Source organism: Littorina saxatilis, linkage group LG17 (assembly GCF_037325665.1).
Source record: "Littorina saxatilis isolate snail1 linkage group LG17, US_GU_Lsax_2.0, whole genome shotgun sequence".
Lineage (NCBI taxonomy): Eukaryota > Metazoa > Mollusca > Gastropoda > Littorinimorpha > Littorinidae > Littorina > Littorina saxatilis.
This window is the reverse complement of record NC_090261.1, coordinates 1,433,554-1,453,639: the sequence shown is the minus strand read 5'-3', so window position 1 is coordinate 1,453,639 and position 20,086 is coordinate 1,433,554. Positions and strand designations below refer to the sequence as shown.

The 20,086-nt window shown below is 46.4% G+C and overlaps 1 protein-coding gene across 1 annotated transcript in view; it reads left to right on the top strand.

The window, feature by feature from the left end:
* LOC138952668 (protein FAM98A-like) overlaps nt 1-16,514 on the top strand; it is a 46,875-nt gene extending 30,361 nt beyond the window's left edge. The window contains exons 10-11 of the mRNA XM_070324366.1: nt 12,478-12,580; nt 13,255-16,514. Coding sequence (XP_070180467.1) covers nt 12,478-12,580; nt 13,255-13,679 — 528 coding nt within the window. The 3' untranslated portion in view covers nt 13,680-16,514. The remainder of the gene's footprint in view (nt 1-12,477; nt 12,581-13,254) is intronic.
* Nucleotides 16,515-20,086: the final 3,572 nt, after the last annotated feature.

Here is a 20,086-nt window from a genome sequence, read left to right as displayed (position 1 = left end):
TAAGGAGGAGAAAGAGAGAGAGAGAGAGAGAGAGAGAGAGAGAGAGAGAGAGGCGGGGGGTGTGGGGGGAGGGGGTGGTGGCGTGTGACGGTGTGGTTTCAATGTTCTTACCTTGTCGGTGCCAAACGACCCCAGTGACTGATTACCCGACTGGGTTTTCAGGATAGTCAGGTGCTTGTTGCTTTTCAAGTGGCTTTTGAGGGCAATCTTTCCATTGGAGCCGTAGTTGATAACATTAACATCGTTGCACAAAGTGCACTGAACTTTTCCCGGCAAGTTGATTTTAGCAAAAGCATCGCCAACTTTCAGTTTCACGTCTTGTGTCTTCTGGCCTTTCTCGTATTTCCAGCTCAATGATACAACTTCAGCGAGCCAGTCGAATCTCCAGAGATTTTTCTTGTACTTCTGCTGGTCAATTTCCCGGGCTAGAACGGTTTCGTCTCGCTTTAGCTTCCTCATCATTTTGGCAGGTGGCTCGAAGCGATGTAAAAATGGCGCCGAATCATTCTCATACGGTATGCTTATACTGAATCCCCGATAGCTACGTTGAAACGGTGACTGTAGGAGACAAAGAGCGCGTTCCCATACGGATCGACCAGCAACAGTCTGACCGTTTTAGGAACCAACCGTTCAAGAATAGTATGGAATGGAGCGTCGCGATCAGCGGACCGGCCGAAAAACTTGGGTCTATACCTACATATACCCCAAAATTTTCTCAGCGGATTTGCACGAATCTCAAGAATGATCCCTGGAGCCTAAAAATTTACGGAATTCCGTAAATTTACGGAAGAATCCCATGTCTGTAATGTGTATGTTGGTGCTTAGTAGATTTCTAAGTGATGGAACATAGGCATCAGTCTAGGTGATGGAACAGAGGCATCAGTCTAAGTGATGGAACAGAGGCATCAGTCTAGGTGATGGAACAGAGGCATCAGTCTAGGTGATGGAACAGAGGCATCAGTCTAAGTGATGGAACAGAGGCATCAGTCTAGGTGATGGAACATAGGCATCAGTCTAGGTGATGGAACAGAGGCATCAGTCTAAGTGATGGAACAGAGGCATCAGTCTAGGTGATGGAACATAGGCATCAGCCTAGGTGATGGAACAGAGGCATCAGTCTAAGTGATGGAACAGAGGCATCAGTCTAGGTGATGGAACATAGTGTCACGTTTCAATATATCACTTAAGGTGATTATGAACCGGTTAATTACTACTAATTAACTAACCACACCACGATCCACTCTCGCAGTCATACAATTAAATAGAGTCAACAAAAGTATAAGTTTCAGACGCCTGTTTATGTATAAACTCGCCACCTCCCTCGAGCCTTCACTCAAAATATGTTCCTTTTACGTTCTCAACACGTAAAAAACCCGTGGTCACTGACAAAATGCCAGTAGTATATAGAAAATTATAGTAACACGCTGAACCCGTGTAAATACAGTCAAAATGAGAATGTTCTGTTCAAAAAGCTCTAGTTCATGCAGGTGTCACACACCCCACGTTGTCACTACTCCAAGGTAATCACAGATAAGAAAAGACAACGGTGGTCAACGGGGTGCGTAAGACATGGTGCACTTAGCTTTCTTTCTGTATGCTGGTTAGCCGGTATGCTGGTTAGCCGGGTTGCTGGTTAGCCGGTTTGCTGGTTAGCCGGTTCGCTGGTTAGCCGGTCTGCTGGTTAGCCGGTTAGCGTAGTTTCCTCAGGTCCCAGCTCCAACGTCTGCAGCTAGCAGTGTCCCGTCAAAGGCAGCCGTGCAGCGGTTACAGGAAACCGAAAGAAACGAACGAAGGCTGCAAACAGAAAGCATCGGTGCACTAAACATGTCAGCTACCCCTCACCCACCACCTTAAAACATGTCATCTTTAAATATCTCATCGAGCACGTGGGCCTGCACAAAACGGACTTTTTACAACAACAAAACAGCCATTTTCCGTCCTTCTCTCCCTATCTGCAAAAACCATATACAGATTAGTATTTTAGCGTCACAGAGAGTAAATTATGCGCTAACCTGGAAAGAACAACAGAGAGTATTTCATTCCCCAACACAGACTCATCAACAGCGTTAAATAATGATTTATTACCTCAAAAGCCTATGATTGTACTCTCAATGGAAGCAAAGTCCGCCTCCTCCCTGGAACAGCCTCTGTTCGTCAACAGTGACCAAAAACCTCCAGAACCCCTTGTCGAATCCTTATGCGAAAGCCATCGCCGACGAAGGAAAGTTGACGACTTGTCCTCAGCAAAGTACTGGCAGTGAGACAGGAAAAACTAGTGGAAGCTCCCCTAGAGTGCCGAATACAATATTCGGTGAAAAACCATCATACTCTAGAAACTGTGTATTAGATCCTTCCCCTTCTGCCGCTGGGTGTCAAGTGCCCCGTGCTTGTGTCTCTCTCAGACAACCTAGCCAATAACACGTGACTGACCTTGTCACAAAACCAGTCCAGCTATACACAATTCTGCCTCCCAAGCAGAAAAAAGACACGAGAAACTTAATCCCTGAAAATCCCGTGCGCGCTGTCAGCGAAAAACCGTCAGCCCTGTGACAGCAAAAAACCCCACTGTGAAACTCGTGCGCTACAAAACATCCGTGCTGATTGAGCACTGTCAGCAAACTCTGCTGTAGCCCAATATCACGTACAGGCGCTTTCTATCATAATCGACCAAGAACAGGCACTCCACTGAGTGACACTTTCTTGGTCTCTGTCACCCGATCGTGACACACCTCCCCTCTTCAAGACGAAACCTCGGTTTCGCTCACAGTCATGTTCTCCTCTCCAGCCCGAGAGAGAAAGTCAGCTCCAACATTGTTGGCGCCCGGAATGACGCGTACCGTGAATTGGTACGGTTGGAGAATCAACGCCCAGCGCATAAGTCTGGCGTTTGCCAACCTTGCAACCTGAAGATATTGCAGAGGTTGATGGTCTGTTTCCAGACAGAAAGGTCGTCCTCAAGAACGAGCAACCCCTCGTTTCACCCCTGATGACTGCAACCTTCTCTGTCTTCTTGTCTTTGTTCTTCTGGTCTTTGTTCTTCTCCCCGTAGGCTGTCCTCTCTATGTAGGCGCGCAGCAGGTTGGCATGGTACAGGCGTGCTTTCCCGTTCATGACGAGCCGGTAGTCGTTCTGGCCCACCTTCGCTGTCACCTCAAAAGGTCCTTGCCACTGCAGTTGTAGCTTGTTGTGTTTGACAGGTAGAAGTAGCAACACCCGTTCTCCAATCTTGAAGCTGCGCGGCCGTGCCTTGCGGTCGAATCCTCGCGCGTAACGCTGTGCTGCTCTTCCCAGGTTCTCTTGAGCCAGTTTGCAGGTCTCTTCAATCCTGTTCCTGAGTTCTACGATGTAGGTCGCTGTCGTCTGCACCTCCTCGTCAGCTTCTTCGTCTGTCCAAGCCTGACGCAGGATAGCCATGGGACCGCGTACCTGTCTGCCGTACAACAGCTCGAATGGGGAAAAGCCCAAGCTCTCCTGAGGAACCTCGCGGTATGCAAAAAGCAATGCTGGGATGTACCTGTCCCACGTGCGTGGTTTCTCCTGAGCTAGTTTCCTCAGCATGGTCTTCAAGGTGCCATTGAACCTCTCCACCAGTCCGTTGCACTGAGCATGGTAAGGAGTGGTGAAGTGCTGCTCCAGTGATAGCAGTCGTGCTGCCTCCGCCATCACTCCTCCCGTGAACTGCGTGCCTCTGTCGGTGAGTACCTCTGATGGAATTCCCAGCCGGGACCACATAGTAACCAGAGCCTCAGCTACTCGCGTGGCTTCAATCGATTTCAGAGGGATCGCCTCTGGGTATCGAGTAGCGTAGTCCACCATGGTCAAAATGTATCTGTTTCCGTCCTCAGACGCAGGCAAGATGGGCCCGATGATGTCCACTGCCACCCGACGAAAGGGTTCGTCGATGAGCGGCATCTTCTCTAAGGGGACCTTCCTCACCCTTCCTTTGGCAACCACCTTCTGGCACTTATCGCAGGACGCGCAGAAACGTCGGACATCCGTGCAGATGCCTGGCCAGTAAAAGTGGCGCCAGACACGATCCGTGGTCTTCTTGGTGCCAAGATGACCTCCCAGAATCGAGTCGTGTGCCGTTGCCATGACACCCTCGCGAAACTCGCGAGGCACGACAACCTGTTTGAATGCACCTTCCTTGTTGCTGAACTCACGGTAGAGCAACTTCTTGTCCCTGAGGAACTTTGACCTCCCATGCTTCCCGCTCAGCTTCACCTTCCCCGACTTCGCGTGCTCCCGAGGAGTCGCTAATGTCGGATCAGATGCCTGAGCCTTCGCGAGAAGCGCGGGGGTCACGTTCCCCAGGGCAGCTCGTGCAGCAGGTAGGGGTTTGAGAGGTTTGTCCTCTCGCTCCGCCTGTGCCCGCGTGAGCACTGAAATGACGTCGGGAGACCGATAAACGGGAACCTCCCTGGTGACGCCGTCCACAAACTGAACCCGGTTTCCGATGAGCAGGTCGCATGGAGGATCGTCCATGACGACGGCCACAATGGTCCCCGTGAACAACGGTGTTACGACCTTGATCACTGCCGTGTTCAAGTCGTAAGCGTGAGATGCCTCGGCCATTCTCACTCTGATGCTGTCTCCTGTGTAGGCCATAGCTGGAACTAGACTCGCCCGAACCACTATCATGTCCGCCCCTGTGTCCCGCAGACCTTCGCCCTTCACTCCGTTAACGTAGACGTTGCAGTGGGGCTGGAAATGTTTCCTGGAGCACGGAACGCAGAGTTGTGGAATTGTGCATGAGCTCGTGACGTCCCTTAGCTCCTCACTGCCAACAAAGTGTACGCCCTTCTGGTCAGCCTGTCTCCTGTGGCAGTCCTTCTTCACGTGGCCCCGCTTGTTGCAGTAGTAACACTGGATGTCAGATCTGGAACTTGATCCCTTGTGTCCCTGATCGTCCTTCCCGTCCTTGGGTCCTGAAGAACCTGAATTTCCCGATTTTCCCGGCCGTGAGCCTGAAGATTTGCCGGAGATCGCCTGGGCGTCCTCGTGTACTCTGATCCAGTCGGCTGCCTCCTGAGTAGTCTTAGGCTGGTGCTCCTGCACGAAGGTCACCACCTCAGGTCGCAGGCTGGACATCAGTTGTTCCATGACTATGAGGTCGGCAAGGTCGTCGACGGTCCAGTTCTTCTCGGCCATCTCCACCCAGCGCCGCAGGTAGAGATTAAGGCGTGCCACAAACTGATGGCTCAGCTCGCCGCTCAGTCTCTTGCTGTTACGCAGACGTCGTCTGTAGGCTTCCGCAGTCAGGTTGAAGCGCTGGAGTAACGCCTTCTTTAGTGCCTGATAGTCTCTCGCCTCGTCGTCATCCAAAGCGTTGTAGAGCTGCAAAGCACGTCCTTTCAGGCAGGTGCTAAGGCGGCTAGCCCACGTGGCCTCTTCCCACTTCTGGTCAGATGCAATGCGCTCAAACCGGCGTAAAAAGTCGTCGAGCTCGTCCTTGTCATCGTCGAACGTCGGCAGTCTCGTACGGTCGGCAACAAACGTCGGCGCGCTAGCCTGAGTAAGCGTACCTTTCTCGGCCTGTAGCCTAGCCAGTTCTAGCTGGAGATCGCGATCCGCCTGCTCTTTCTCTTTCCGTTCCTGTCTGTCACGTTCGGCCTGTCGTTCGGCCTGTCGTTCCTGTCTCTCAAGCTCGTCTTTCTTATCCTGACGGTCACGTTCGGCCTGTCGTTCTCTTTCTTGTCTGTCAAGTTCGTCTTTCTCTTTCTTGTCCTGTCGGTCACGTTCGGCCTGTCGTTCGGCCTGTCGTTCCCTTTCTTGTCTGTCTCGTTCATCTTTCTCTTTCCGTTCTTGTCTGTCACGTTCGTCTTGTCGTTCCTGTCTCTCACGTTCGGCCTGTCGTTCTTGTCTGTCAAGCTCTTCTTTTCTCGTCTGTCGCTCTATGTCTTCCTTACGTTCTAACTCCTTGCGCTTAAGCAAACTACGCGCTCTAACGCGTGCGTCTCGCTCTGTCTGTTCCTCGCTACCAGGAGTCTCAAAAGTTATTCTCCTCGTAGGAGATCCCCCTGTAGCCATGGTTAGTTTTAGCAAAGCTTTATTACCAAAGTAAGTCTAACGCAGCTATAGCTAGAACACGCGGTGATGAAAGCGATGGATACAAAAATCCAGCAACCGGAAAATGCAGAAGAAAAATCCAAACGGTGTAGAACAAATCGCGTAGCCTACTTTATGGCTGCTTTTTGCGGTGAAACAAAGTGTTTCCCACAGCCGTGGCCTACTTTATCGGCTGCTTTTTGCGGTGAAACAGAGTGTCTCCCACAGCCTTGGTTAGGACAGAAGTCCTCGGACCCTTCCCCCCCAAAATTCCAACAAAGTCAAAATATGGAGAAAAATCCAAGTAAAACAAGACGGTAGAAATGTAACCTGTTACAGAATACGAAACAACAATGTAGAGAAAACTGAGTAAAACGAATAACAAATCCGCTAACCCCGCTCGGCTCTCTGCAACGGAAAACTCTGAACGTACAACAACAAAGATTCACAAACAAAGGAAAGGGAGGTAATCACAGTTAGCGCATACAATAACTCACAAATTACAATTTACATTTCCTGCAAGATGTGAATCGCTTAAGGTGTGGTATATGATCAAAACTACACAAAAAAGGGTAGCACCAAGCAGAAAATAAGTCGAGCACTGACGAGATTATCTGCTCTTAGTTATCCTTAATTGGTGGGTCTTTATCAGTTGGAAATTAACTGAGTAGATCCCGGCTTGGCCCCCATGTGTCACGTTTCAATATATCACTTAAGGTGATTATGAACCGGTTAATTACTACTAATTAACTAACCACACCACGATCCACTCTCGCAGTCATACAATTAAATAGAGTCAACAAAAGTATAAGTTTCAGACGCCTGTTTATGTATAAACTCGCCACCTCCCTCGAGCCTTCACTCAAAATATGTTCCTTTTACGTTCTCAACACGTAAAAAACCCGTGGTCACTGACAAAATGCCAGTAGTATATAGAAAATTATAGTAACACGCTGAACCCGTGTAAATACAGTCAAAATGAGAATGTTCTGTTCAAAAAGCTCTAGTTCATGCAGGTGTCACACACCCCACGTTGTCACTACTCCAAGGTAATCACAGATAAGAAAAGACAACGGTGGTCAACGGGGTGCGTAAGACATGGTGCACTTAGCTTTCTTTCTGTATGCTGGTTAGCCGGTATGCTGGTTAGCCGGGTTGCTGGTTAGCCGGTTTGCTGGTTAGCCGGTTCGCTGGTTAGCCGGTTAGCGTAGTTTCCTCAGGTCCCAGCTCCAACGTCTGCAGCTAGCAGTGTCCCGTCAAAGGCAGCCGTGCAGCGGTTACAGGAAACCGAAAGAAACGAACGAAGGCTGCAAACAGAAAGCATCGGTGCACTAAACATGTCAGCTACCCCTCACCCACCACCTTAAAACATGTCATCTTTAAATATCTCATCGAGCACGTGGGCCTGCACAAAACGGACTTTTTACAACAACAAAACAGCCATTTTCCGTCCTTCTCTCCCTATCTGCAAAAACCATATACAGATTAGTATTTTAGCGTCACAGAGAGTAAATTATGCGCTAACCTGGAAAGAACAACAGAGAGTATTTCATTCCCCAACACAGACTCATCAACAGCGTTAAATAATGATTTATTACCTCAAAAGCCTATGATTGTACTCTCAATGGAAGCAAAGTCCGCCTCCTCCCTGGAACAGCCTCTGTTCGTCAACAGTGACCAAAAACCTCCAGAACCCCTTGTCGAATCCTTATGCGAAAGCCATCGCCGACGAAGGAAAGTTGACGACTTGTCCTCAGCAAAGTACTGGCAGTGAGACAGGAAAAACTAGTGGAAGCTCCCCTAGAGTGCCGAATACAATATTCGGTGAAAAACCATCATACTCTAGAAACTGTGTATTAGATCCTTCCCCTTCTGCCGCTGGGTGTCAAGTGCCCCGTGCTTGTGTCTCTCTCAGACAACCTAGCCAATAACACGTGACTGACCTTGTCACAAAACCAGTCCAGCTATACACAATTCTGCCTCCCAAGCAGAAAAAAGACACGAGAAACTTAATCCCTGAAAATCCCGTGCGCGCTGTCAGCGAAAAACCGTCAGCCCTGTGACAGCAAAAACCCCCACTGTGAAACTCGTGCGCTACAAAACATCCGTGCTGATTGAGCACTGTCAGCAAACTCTGCTGTAGCCCAATATCACGTACAGGCGCTTTCTATCATAATCGACCAAGAACAGGCACTCCACTGAGTGACACTTTCTTGGTCTCTGTCACCCGATCGTGACACATAGGCATCAGTCTAGGTGATGGAACAGAGGCATCAGTCTAGGTGATGGAACAGAGGCATCAGTCTAAGTGATGGAACAGAGGCATCAGTCTAAGTGATGGAACATAGGCATCAGTCTAGGTGATGGAACAGAGGCATCAGTCTAAGTGATGGAACAGAGGCATCAGTCTAGGTGATGGAACATAGGCATCAGTCTAGGTGATGGAACAGAGGCATCAGTCTAAGTGATGGAACAGAGGCATCAGTCTAGGTGATGGAACAGAGGCATCAGTCTAGGTGATGGAACATAGGCATCAGTCTAGGTGATGGAACATAGGCATCAGTCTAGGTGATGGAACATAGGCATCAGTCTAGGTGATAGAACATAGGCATCAGCCTAGGTGATGGAACAGAGGCATCAGTCTAAGTGATGGAACAGAGGCATCAGTCTAGGTGATGGAACATAGGCATCAGTCTAGGTGATGGAACAGAGGCATCAGTCTAGGTGATGGAACAGAGGCATCAGTCTAAGTGATGGAACAGAGGCATCAGTCTAAGTGATGGAACATAGGCATCAGTCTAGGTGATGGAACAGAGGCATCAGTCTAAGTGATGGAACAGAGGCATCAGTCTAGGTGATGGAACATAGGCATCAGTCTAGGTGATGGAACAGAGGCATCAGTCTAAGTGATGGAACAGAGGCATCAGTCTAGGTGATGGAACAGAGGCATCAGTCTAGGTGATGGAACATAGGCATCAGTCTAGGTGATGGAACATAGGCATCAGTCTAGGTGATGGAACAGAGGCATCAGTCTAGGTGATGGAACAGAGGCATCAGTCTAGGTGATGGAACAGAGGCATCAGTCCCTGCTACATGCTGTGCACAGACAGCTGGCATTTAGTTTCTGGATATACCAGACACAGAGCTTTAGCTCTTTTAAGGTCAGATGTCTTCAGGGATAGCCAAATCGCACAAATTCATCTCGCGAGCCTGGAGAGTAACTTTAGTGAGTCTGAATGGTGCCTGTAAACGATGTTGGTAACACCTGTGATGTGTGTTGTACAGATGCCTGTAAGTGATGTTGGTAACACCCGTGATGTGTGTTGTACAGGTGCCTGTAAGCGATGTTGGTAACACCCGTGATGTGTGTTGTACAGGTGCCTGTAAGTGATGTTGGTAACACCCGTGATGTGTGTTGTACAGGTGCCTGTAAGCGATGTGTGTATGTTGGTAACACCCGTGATGTGTGTTGTACAGGTGCCTGTAAGTGATGTTGGTAACACCCGTGATGTGTGTTGTACAGGTGCCTGTAAGCGATGTGTGTATGTTGGTAACACCCGTGATGTGTGTTGTACAGGTGCCTGTAAGCGATGTTGGTAACACCCGTGATGTGTGTTGTACAGGTGCCTGTAAGCGATGTTGGTAACACCCGTGATGTGTGTTGTACAGGTGCCTGTAAGCGATGTTGGTAACACCTGTGATGTGTGTTGTACAGGTGCCTGTAAGCGATGTGTGTATGTTGGTAACACCCGTGATGTGTGTTGTACAGGTGCCTGTAAGCGATGTTGGTAACACCCGTGATGTGTGTTGTACAGGTGCCTGTAAGCGATGTTGGTAACACCCGTGATGTGTGTTGTACAGGTGCCTGTAAGCGATGTTGGTAACACCCGTGATGTGTGTTGTACAGGTGCCTGTAAGCGATGTTGGTAACACCTGTGATGTGTGTTGTACAGGTGCCTGTAAGCGATGTTGGTAACACCCGTGATGTGTGTTGTACAGGTGCCCGTAAGTGATGTTGGTAACACCTGTGATGTGTGTTGTACAGGTGCCTGTAAGTGATGTTGGTAACACCCGTGATGTGTGTTGTACAGATGCCTGTAAGCGATGTGTGTATGTTGGTAACACCCGTGATGTGTGTTGTACAGGTGCCTGTAAGCGATGTGTGTATGTTGGTAACACCTGTGATGTGTGTTGTACAGGTGCCTGTAAGTGATGTGTGTATGTTGGTAACACCTGTGATGTGTGTTGTACAGGTGCCTGTAAGTGATGTGTGTATGTTGGGAACACCTGTGATGTGTGTTGTACAGGTGTCTGTAAGCGATGTGTGTATGTTGGTAACACCCGTGATGTGTGTTGTACAGGTGCCTGTAAGCGATGTGTGTATGTTGGTAACACCCGTGATGTGTGTTGTACAGGTGCCTGTAAGCGATGTGTGTATGTTGGTAACACCCGTGATGTGTGTTGTATAGGTGCCTGTAAGCGATGTTGGTAACACCCGTGATGTGTGTTGTACAGGTGCCTGTAAGCGATGTCGGTAACACCCGTGATGTGTGTTGTACAGGTGCCTGTAAGCGATGTTGGTAACACCTGTGATGTGTGTTGTACAGGTGCCTGTAAGTGATGTTGGTAACACCTGTGATGTGTGTTGTACAGGTGCCTGTAAGCGATGTTGGTAACACCCGTGATGTGTGTTGTACAGGTGCCTGTAAGTGATGTTGGTAACACCCGTGATGTGTGTTGTACAGGTGCCTGTAAGCGATGTTGGTAACACCTGTGATGTGTGTTGTACAGGTGCCTGTAAGTGATGTTGGTAACACCCGTGATGTGTGTTGTACAGGTGCCTGTATGCGATGTGTGTATGTTGGTAACACCTGTGATGTGTGTTGTACAGGTGTCTGTAAGCGATGTGTGTATGTTGGTAACACCCGTGATGTGTGTTGTACAGGTGCCTGTAAGTGATGTGTGTATGTTGGTAACACCTGTGATGTGTGTTGTACAGGTGCCTGTAAGCGATGTGTGTATGTTGGTAACACCTGTGATGTGTGTTGTACAGGTGCCTGTAAGTGATGTGTGTATGTTGGTAACACCTGTGATGTGTGTTGTACAGGTGCCTGTAAGTGATGTGTGTATGTTGGTAACACCCATGATGTGTGTTGTACAGGTGTCTGTAAGTGATGTGTGTATGTTGGTAACACCCGTGATGTGTGTTGTACAGGTGCCTGTAAGCGATGTGTGTATGTTGGTAACACCTGTGATGTGTGTTGTACAGGTGTCTGTAAGCGATGTGTGTATGTTGGTAACACCTGTGATGTGTGTTGTACAGGTGTCTGTAAGTGATGTGTGTATGTTGGTAACACCTGTGATGTGTGTTGTACAGGTGCCTGTAAGTGATGTGTGTATGTTGGTAACACCTGTGATGTGTGTTGTACAGGTGTCTGTAAGCGATGTGTGTATGTTGGTAACACCCGTGATGTGTGTTGTACAGGTGCCTGTAAGCGATGTGTGTATGTTGGTAACACCTGTGATGTGTGTTGTACAGGTGCCTGTAAGTGATGTGTGTATGTTGGTAACACCCGTGATGTGTGTTGTACAGGTGCCTGTAAGCGATGTTGGTAACACCCGTGATGTGTGTTGTACAGGTGCCTGTAAGCGATGTGTGTATGTTGGTAACACCCGTGATGTGTGTTGTACAGGTGCCTGTAAGTGATGTGTGTATGTTGATAACACCCGTGATGTGTGTTGTACAGGTGCCTGTAAGCGATGTTGGTAACACCCGTGATGTGTGTTGTACAGGTGCCTGTAAGCGATGTGTGTATGTTGGTAACACCCGTGATGTGTGTTGTACAGGTGCCTGTAAGCGATGTTGGTAACACCCGTGATGTGTGTTGTACAGGTGCCTGTAAGCGATGTTGGTAACACCTGTGATGTGTGTTGTACAGGTGCCTGTAAGTGATGTTGGTAACACCTGTGATGTGTGTTGTACAGGTGCCTGTAAGCGATGTTGGTAACACCCGTGATGTGTGTTGTACAGGTGCCTGTAAGCGATGTTGGTAACACCTGTGATGTGTGTTGTACAGGTGCCTGTAAGTGATGTTGGTAACACCTGTGATGTGTGTTGTACAGGTGCCTGTAAGCGATGTTGGTAACACCCGTGATGTGTGTATGTTGGTAACACCCGTGATGTGTGTATGTTGGTAACACCCGTGATGTGTGTATGTTGGTAACACCCGTGATGTGTGTATGTTGGTAACACCCGTGATGTGTGTATGTTGGTAACACCCGTGATGTGTGTATGTTGGTAACACCCGTGATGTGTGTATGTTGGTAACACCCGTGATGTGTGTATGTTGGTAACACCCGTGATGTGTGTATGTTGGTAACACCCGTGATGTGTGTATGTTGGTAACACCCGTGATGTGTGTTGTACAGGTGCCTGATCGAGGAGGTCGAGCCTGGGAACTGGAGCCCCCGCCCCCCGAGATGCCGTTCTTCATGAAGCGCGACAACGCCCCACAGGGACACCGGCCTCAGAGTCAGTACTGTCCACACAACATATTGCTACTGTTCCTCTTTTCTGCTGCCGTTGTCTGTCCTGTTTCTTGTTGCAATCTCTTTTTGTGCGTATATGATAAGTGGCAGTCACTGCAGCATGAAAAATATTGTCACTGCTTTCTTTGTTTCCTATGAATGTTAGCAAAATTTATTCTTTATTCTTTACCAAGAACACGACAGAGAAGGAAAGATAAGATAGAAGAAAGGAGAGATGAGATAGGATAAAAGTAAACATGTGTATTCACGCGTGTTGTGACTTAAACATTCAATTGTGCTCTTTTCCATCCAGCCCTCAGAGAGGGACAGAAAGAAAGATGGAAAGAATGTGAGCAATTGAACTGTCACTGTCACTGTGCTCATAGACTGAGTTTTTAAGACAGAAAGAGTATGCATTATGCATGCAATACAAACTTGGTGTAAAGGAATCAAGTATGCAAACCCCCCACCCCCACTCCCACCCCCCCCCCCCCACCACTACAAAGGAAAGTATGTCATATGTTTGCTCATCTTCTTTCAGGTTAGAGGAAGTACATGATAAAAAGTTTTATTCAGAAAAAAAGAAAGAGGGCTGTTTTGATAAGCAGTGAAATTGAGTGTGTTGGGGTGTCGGTGGTGATGCTGCCTGCAGTACAATGCATGCATTCCTTTTTTCAGGTGGTCGAGGTGGTGGCGGTGATTTTCGTGGTGGAGGTCACGACAGGGGTCGTGGAGGTCAAGACAGGGGTCGTGGAGGTTATGACAGAGGTCGTGGAGATCGTGGAGGAGGTCGCGTGCAGGGCGGCTGGGGAAATGCCAATACTCAGAGCTACGGCACCAGCTGGGACCAAGGCGGAGGCGGCTACGGGAGAGGGGGAAGAGGAGGCGGCTATCGGGGTGGTGGTGGCGGCGGCTATCAAGGGGGCGGTGGCGGCTATCAAGGGGGCGGGGGACATCAAGGGGGTGGTGGCTATCAGGGAGGCGGTTACCAGGGTGGGGGTCAAGACGGCAGTTATCAGGGTGGGGGCGGTGGTTACCAGGGGGGAGGAGGGGGGCAAAGAGGGGGAGGAAGGGGGAGAGGGGCGCGTGGGGCTAGGAGATGATGATGATGATAATCACTTCTGTGTTATTGACAATGATGTTATGTTTTGTGTGTGTAACTTATGGGCATCGAGTGCTTGCCTTGATGCATGTTGGACAAGAGAAACCTAGGCTGTGTGCGTAGGTATAACTTGTTGATAGATTTGTGAAATTGACCATGTTTGCTCGAGATGCTTCCATGCGTGTATGTTGCTTGTCGTTGCCAGCTGGGCAGATGTCTGGGTATTTCATACATGTGCTGGAGAAAGAGCACCTTTGCTTGTTATTTTAATGACAATGTTCCCCCAACCCACTGCAGTTCTCTGGTCAGGACATTTCCTAGTTGGTCAAGTCCCATCATCTGTATTCTAACCTCTTGCTCTGTGCAGTGGAACCCCTTCACAATTTTTGGAAAAGCAGTGTCTTAAAAAGGAGGGAGTTTTAAAATGGGGGTAAATTTACAGCAGTTATGAACAGGAAAAGGAAGCGAGTTTTAAATTTGGGGGGTTTGAAAAGGGGGTTTCACTGTAGTAAGGGTTGTGAGACGGTACAAAGCCTACCACAAAGCCATGCGTCAGTAGTTAGGGTTGTGAGACGGTACAAAGCCTACCACAAAGCCATGCGTCAGTAGTTAGGGTTGTGAGACGGTACAAAGCCTACCACAAAGCCATGCGTCAGTAGTTAGGGTTGTGAGACAGTACAAAGCCTACCACAAAGCCATGCGTCAGTAGTTAGGGTTGTGAGACAGTACAAAGCCTACCACAAAGCCATGCGTCAGTAGTTAGGGTTGTGAGACAGTACAAAGCCTACCACAAAGCCATGCGTCGGTAGTTAGGGTTGTGAGACAGTACAAAGCCTACCACAAAGCCATGCGTCAGTAGTTAGGGTTGTGAGACAGTACAAAGCCTACCACAAAGCCATGCGTCAGTAGTTAGGGTTGTGAGACAGTACAAAGCCTACCACAAAGCCATGCGTCAGTAGTTAGGGTTGTGAGACAGTACAAAGCCTACCACAAAGCCATGCGTCAGTAGTTAGGGTTGTGAGACAGTACAAAGCCTACCACAAAGCCATGCGTCGGTAGTTAGGGTTGTGAGACATACAGTACAAAGCCTTCCACAAAGCCTTGCGTCAGTAGTTAGGGTTGTGAGACATACAGTACAAAGCCTTCCACAAAGCCATGCGTCAGTAGTTAGGGTTGTGAGACAGTACAAAGCCTACCACAAAGCCATGCGTCAGTAGTTAGGGTTGTGAGACATACAGTACAAAGCACAAAGCCATGCGTCAGTAGTTAGGGTTGTGAGACATACAGTACAAAGCCTACCACAAAGCCATGCGTCAGTAGTTAGGGTTGTGAGACAGTTGAAAGTGAACAGCGTTTCACAGTTGATCGAGTTCCCATTCTACCCTCTTGTTCTACTAACGTGTTGCCAGTAGTTAGGGTTGTGAGAGAGCTGAAAGTGGACAGCGTTTCACAGTTGATCAAGTCCCCATGTCTGCATTCTATACACTTATTGCCAGTAGTTCAGGTTGTGCGCCAGTTTCAAGATGGCATTGCTTGCTGTTTGAAGATGGCACAGTGAAACCCACAGAGGGTCAAGTTTGTCCGCAAATCATAACTTTTAGAAAAAGAAGAGTTTTATTTTCTCTTACGTGTGCAATAAGAATCATTACTGTTACCTACCTCATTGTAGCCAGGCACTGCAAAGTGTAACAGTCAGATGAAGAAGAAAAGTGGTGTCTGTCCTGTAGTGTGGGGACAGGAGGCAGTGGACACACCAACATCATTATATTTGCGACAGCGCCTTGTTTTTTGTGTGTGCACCGTCACGTTTGATTGCTTCACACCGTCAGTTTGAGGCTCATTTTTGGGACAACAGTGTATGGGAATGAATATAGAGCACAGGTACTTTAACTTTGAATGACATGTCTTTTTATGTAGAAATACAGGGCCAGGTTAAGCTTTAGATGGCGACACTCCTTTTCCTGCATATTTTGTGAAGATGTCTTCACTGCTATCTGTCCATTTTAGTGCTGTCTTTGCACAAACAGTGCTGATGTCGTTCTGATAGTCTGAATGAATGACATACATGTACATCTGAGGTACAGGTTTCTGTACTAAATGTTTGTCTAGTTACCCTGTCGAGGTACCATGTGTGTTGAGGTACCATTATTGTGTGTTGAGTGTACCGCCCTACCCGGTTCAGTTTTCTGTGTGAAATGTATGACATAATGATTGGATAGTCTATGTGCTTATTGGTCACAAATGTACCATTAGTAGATACATTGTGCAAAATGTTTGGGTAAAAGAGCTGTCCTATGGTGTTAACCCACGATTTGTAGAAATGTAAAAACATTTGACAAATCGTATTCTGCAAAGTAATGCATCCTTTTCCTCCTCACTTTGGTTGGTACATGCCTTACACATTACAAGGCAAGTTATTTGCCAGCTTGGAATATGCATATTGTTTAAATTTTGTTGTTGTCTGAATGACTTTGGTTTTGCCGACCTTTTGATATGTAGACAGCTTTAGGGAAAGACTGAAATATTTGTGCTGATACTGCGTACATATGTAGATGTTCATGTAGAAAATGAATTCCCTGCTTGTTCAAGATCATTGCTGAAATTGTTGGATAAACTGAGTGTGTCAGGGGGGATAACTTCTTTCTTTGTATCAAGATGTAGTATCAAGATGTAGTGTCAAGATGAGATCTTGGTTGTTACCCCTTGTATTCACATCTCGGCAAATGAACAAAAATAATAAATAAAAGTTATAAATTGTCTTTGGCATCTCTTCTGTACCCCGACATGAACGAAGCTATTATGAACAAATTACAAGCTCATTCCCGGAGGGACTACATGTGTGTGTTGGTTACAAATTGTGTGTGTGTGATATTTTTCTTCAAACTTTTTCACTTTTCTTCTTTGTTTCACTTGTTTATTCTCGGAGCCGATTTCGCCAAATACCGTACTTTCGTTTGCCTGGTTGTTTTGATTGATTGACACGATCCGATTATATTTTTTTCGACGGCGGCTAATATTGGGACGTAATCATGTGCCAAAATACTGGATCGGCTTCAGGATGGGCTTGTGAAGAAAAGTAGTCTAGGAATTTTTCTCGTCGTATTTTTTTCCCACTGACCGTACTGAGCGTATTCTCGACAATCATGCGTACAAAATACGGCGAAATCGTATGGGTTCCCAGGTCTGTACATGTCATGATTGTAACCTTTGTTAAAATAAACTTATGTTTAAACCAATGGAAATTATCATAGTTTACACAATTTTGTGCCATACTATCACAGGTTGAACATTACAATTCACTACTTGACCACAGCAATGGGAGCCTCCACCACGGAAAATGAGGACAAATCATGTCCATTCCTTTACTCTCATTTATCCCTGATCACAAGTTTAATGGGTGAAGAAGCCCTTTCTCTTGAGAATTGTAAATGTAACGTCTTGTTTTGTATTGTCAATAATAAATGTTTGTTTTTTTATTCTGAATTTTAGAATATTAGCAGTCGATCTGATTTTGGATTCTTGAGAGAAAAAAAATTGTCAAAAAAAGAAAAGAAATATAGACTTTTTATCGTAGATGCTGCTTTAAAGCAAATAGATGGCTAAATCTCAAAAGTTAACGCATCTGACTATACAATGGTACAAGAACATTTTGACAGAGATGGGAGTTGGGAGCCTGACACTTGATCAACAAAACTTGTGCAAAGACCTTAACATGCTACATTCTCCAGACGTTAAAAACAAGCAACCCTTTCAACTGTCATTATGCATCAAAGTGTTGACACCAGTTGCACCCATTCAAAACAAGCAACCCTTTCAACTGTCATTATGCATCAAAGTGTTGACACCAGTTGCACCCATTCAAAACAAGCAACCCTTTCAACTGTCATTATGCATCAAAGTGTTGACACCAGTTGCACCCATTCAAAACAAGCAACCCTTTCAACTGTCATTATGCATCAAAGTGTTGACACCAGTTGCACCCATTCAAAACAAGCAACCCTTTCAACTGTCATTATGCATCAAAGTGTTGACACCAGTTGCACCCATTCAAAACAAGCAACCCTTTCAACTGTCATTATGCATCAAAGTGTTGACACCAGTTGCACCCATTCAAAACAAGCAACCCTTTCAACTGTCATTATGCATCAAAGTGTTGACACCAGTTGCACCCATTCAAAACAAGCAACCCTTTCAACTGTCAATATGCATCAAAGTGTTGACACCAGTTGCACCCATTCAAAACAAGCAACCCTTTCAACTGTCATTATGCATCAAAGTGTTGACACCAGTTGCACCCATTCAAAACAAGCAACCCTTTCAACTGTCAATATGCATCAAAGTGTTGACACCAGTTGCACCCATTCAAAACAAGCAACCCTTTCAACTGTCATTATGCATCAAAGTGTTGACACCAGTTGCACCCATTCAAAACAAGCAACCCTTTCAACTGTCATTATGCATCAAAGTGTTGACACCAGTTGCACCCATTCAAAACAAGCAACCCTTTCAACTGTCATTATGCATCAAAGTGTTGACACCAGTTGCACCCATTCAAAACAAGCAACCCTTTCAACTGTCAATATGCATCAAAGTGTTGACACCAGTTGCACCCATTCAAAACAAGCAACCCTTTCAACTGTCATTATGCATCAAAGTGTTGACACCAGTTGCACCCATTCAAAACAAGCAACCCTTTCAACTGTCAATATGCATCAAAGTGTTGACACCAGTTGCACCCATTCAAAACAACTCTTTCAACTGTCATTATGCATCAAAGTGTTGACACCAGTTGCACCCATTCAAAACAAGCAACCCTTTCAACTGTCATTATGCATCAAAGTGTTGACACCAGTTGCACCCATTTAAAACAAGCAACCGTTTCAACTGTCATTATGCATCAAAGTGTTGACACCAGTTGCACCCATTTAAAACAAGCAACACTTTCAACTGTCATTATGCATCAAAGTGTTGACACCAGTTGCACCCATTGACAACAAGCAACCCTTTCAACTGTCAGTATGCATCAAAGTGTTGACACCAGTTGCACCCATTGAAAACAAGCAACCCTTTCAACTGTCATTATGCATCAAAGTGTTGGCACCAGTTGCACCCATTCAAAACAAGCAACCCTTTCAACTGTCATTATGCATCAAAGTGTTGACACCAGTTGCACCCATTGAAAACAAGCAACCCTTTCAACTGTCATTATGCATCAAAGTGTTGACACCAGTTGCACCCATTCAAAACAAGCAACCCTTTCAACTGTCATTATGCATCAAAGTGTTGACACCAGTTGCACCCATTCAAAACAAGCAACCCTTTCAACTGTCATTATGCATCAAAGTGTTGACACCAGTTGCACCCATTCAAAACAAGCAACCCTTTCAACTGTCATTATGCATCAAAGTGTTGACACCAGATGCACCCATTGAAAACAAGCAACCCTTTCAACTGTCATTATGCATCAAAGTGTTGACACCAGTTGCACCCATTCAAAACTAAAAACAAGAAAGCTGGTTTCTTTCTACACACTGACAAAATGTAAACTACGAAACAAGGCCAGCAAACAAACACAAAGGAAAGAAAAGCAGTTGTTCAAGACAAGCACTTGAGCAGACTGGAAGCGACTACATGTGCAAGCAAGCAACAAAACAACAAGGAAATACTGCTGTTGAGCATTGCTTAGTCATAACAGTGACCCTGAACCAAACTTTCTAACCAACTGAGGATCATGAAAAGCCATACTTGTGCACAGTTTGAAAGATCTAGCTGCAATATTTTCTGAAAACAAAACTTTTGTTCAGGAATTTTTCTGGTTTAACCTTTTAGCTGCTATTTGACACTGATGTGATCTTGACAGACAATTTTTTTCAAGTAAACCTGTGACCTTGAAATCTGATGAGGATCAACCACATTTTGGTTATAATGTGAAAGTCATCAACCCATGGAAGCATGCAGTTTCAAAACAAGCTTTGAAAGTGTTGTAAGAAATTAAACATTTTTGATGGTTAACCCAAACTTAACACTGCTGTGACGTTGACATCTGAAGAGGGTTAATTCAGCTTTCCGGTTCTTAACCCAAAGCAGACTTGCAGTGACCTTGAAATTCATCAAGGGAGAACCAGACCTTAACCATGACTGGAGGTATTCGAACCCTGGAAATGCGTTAAGTAGCAAAACCCTCACGTTAAAGAACTAAAAATAATTTTTATTTATTTAAGTGGCACTAAAACCTACTAAAACTTTGTCATGCAACTTTCTAAGTGTCTTGAGGTCAATAGCAAGTCTTTCCACCTACAGATGAATAACACAGCTACATTCTATGACTCGGGGGGGGGGGGGGGGGGGGGAATACACAGCGAGTACAAACTGTCCATCCAACTTTCAGAGAATTGAAACAAATGGCAC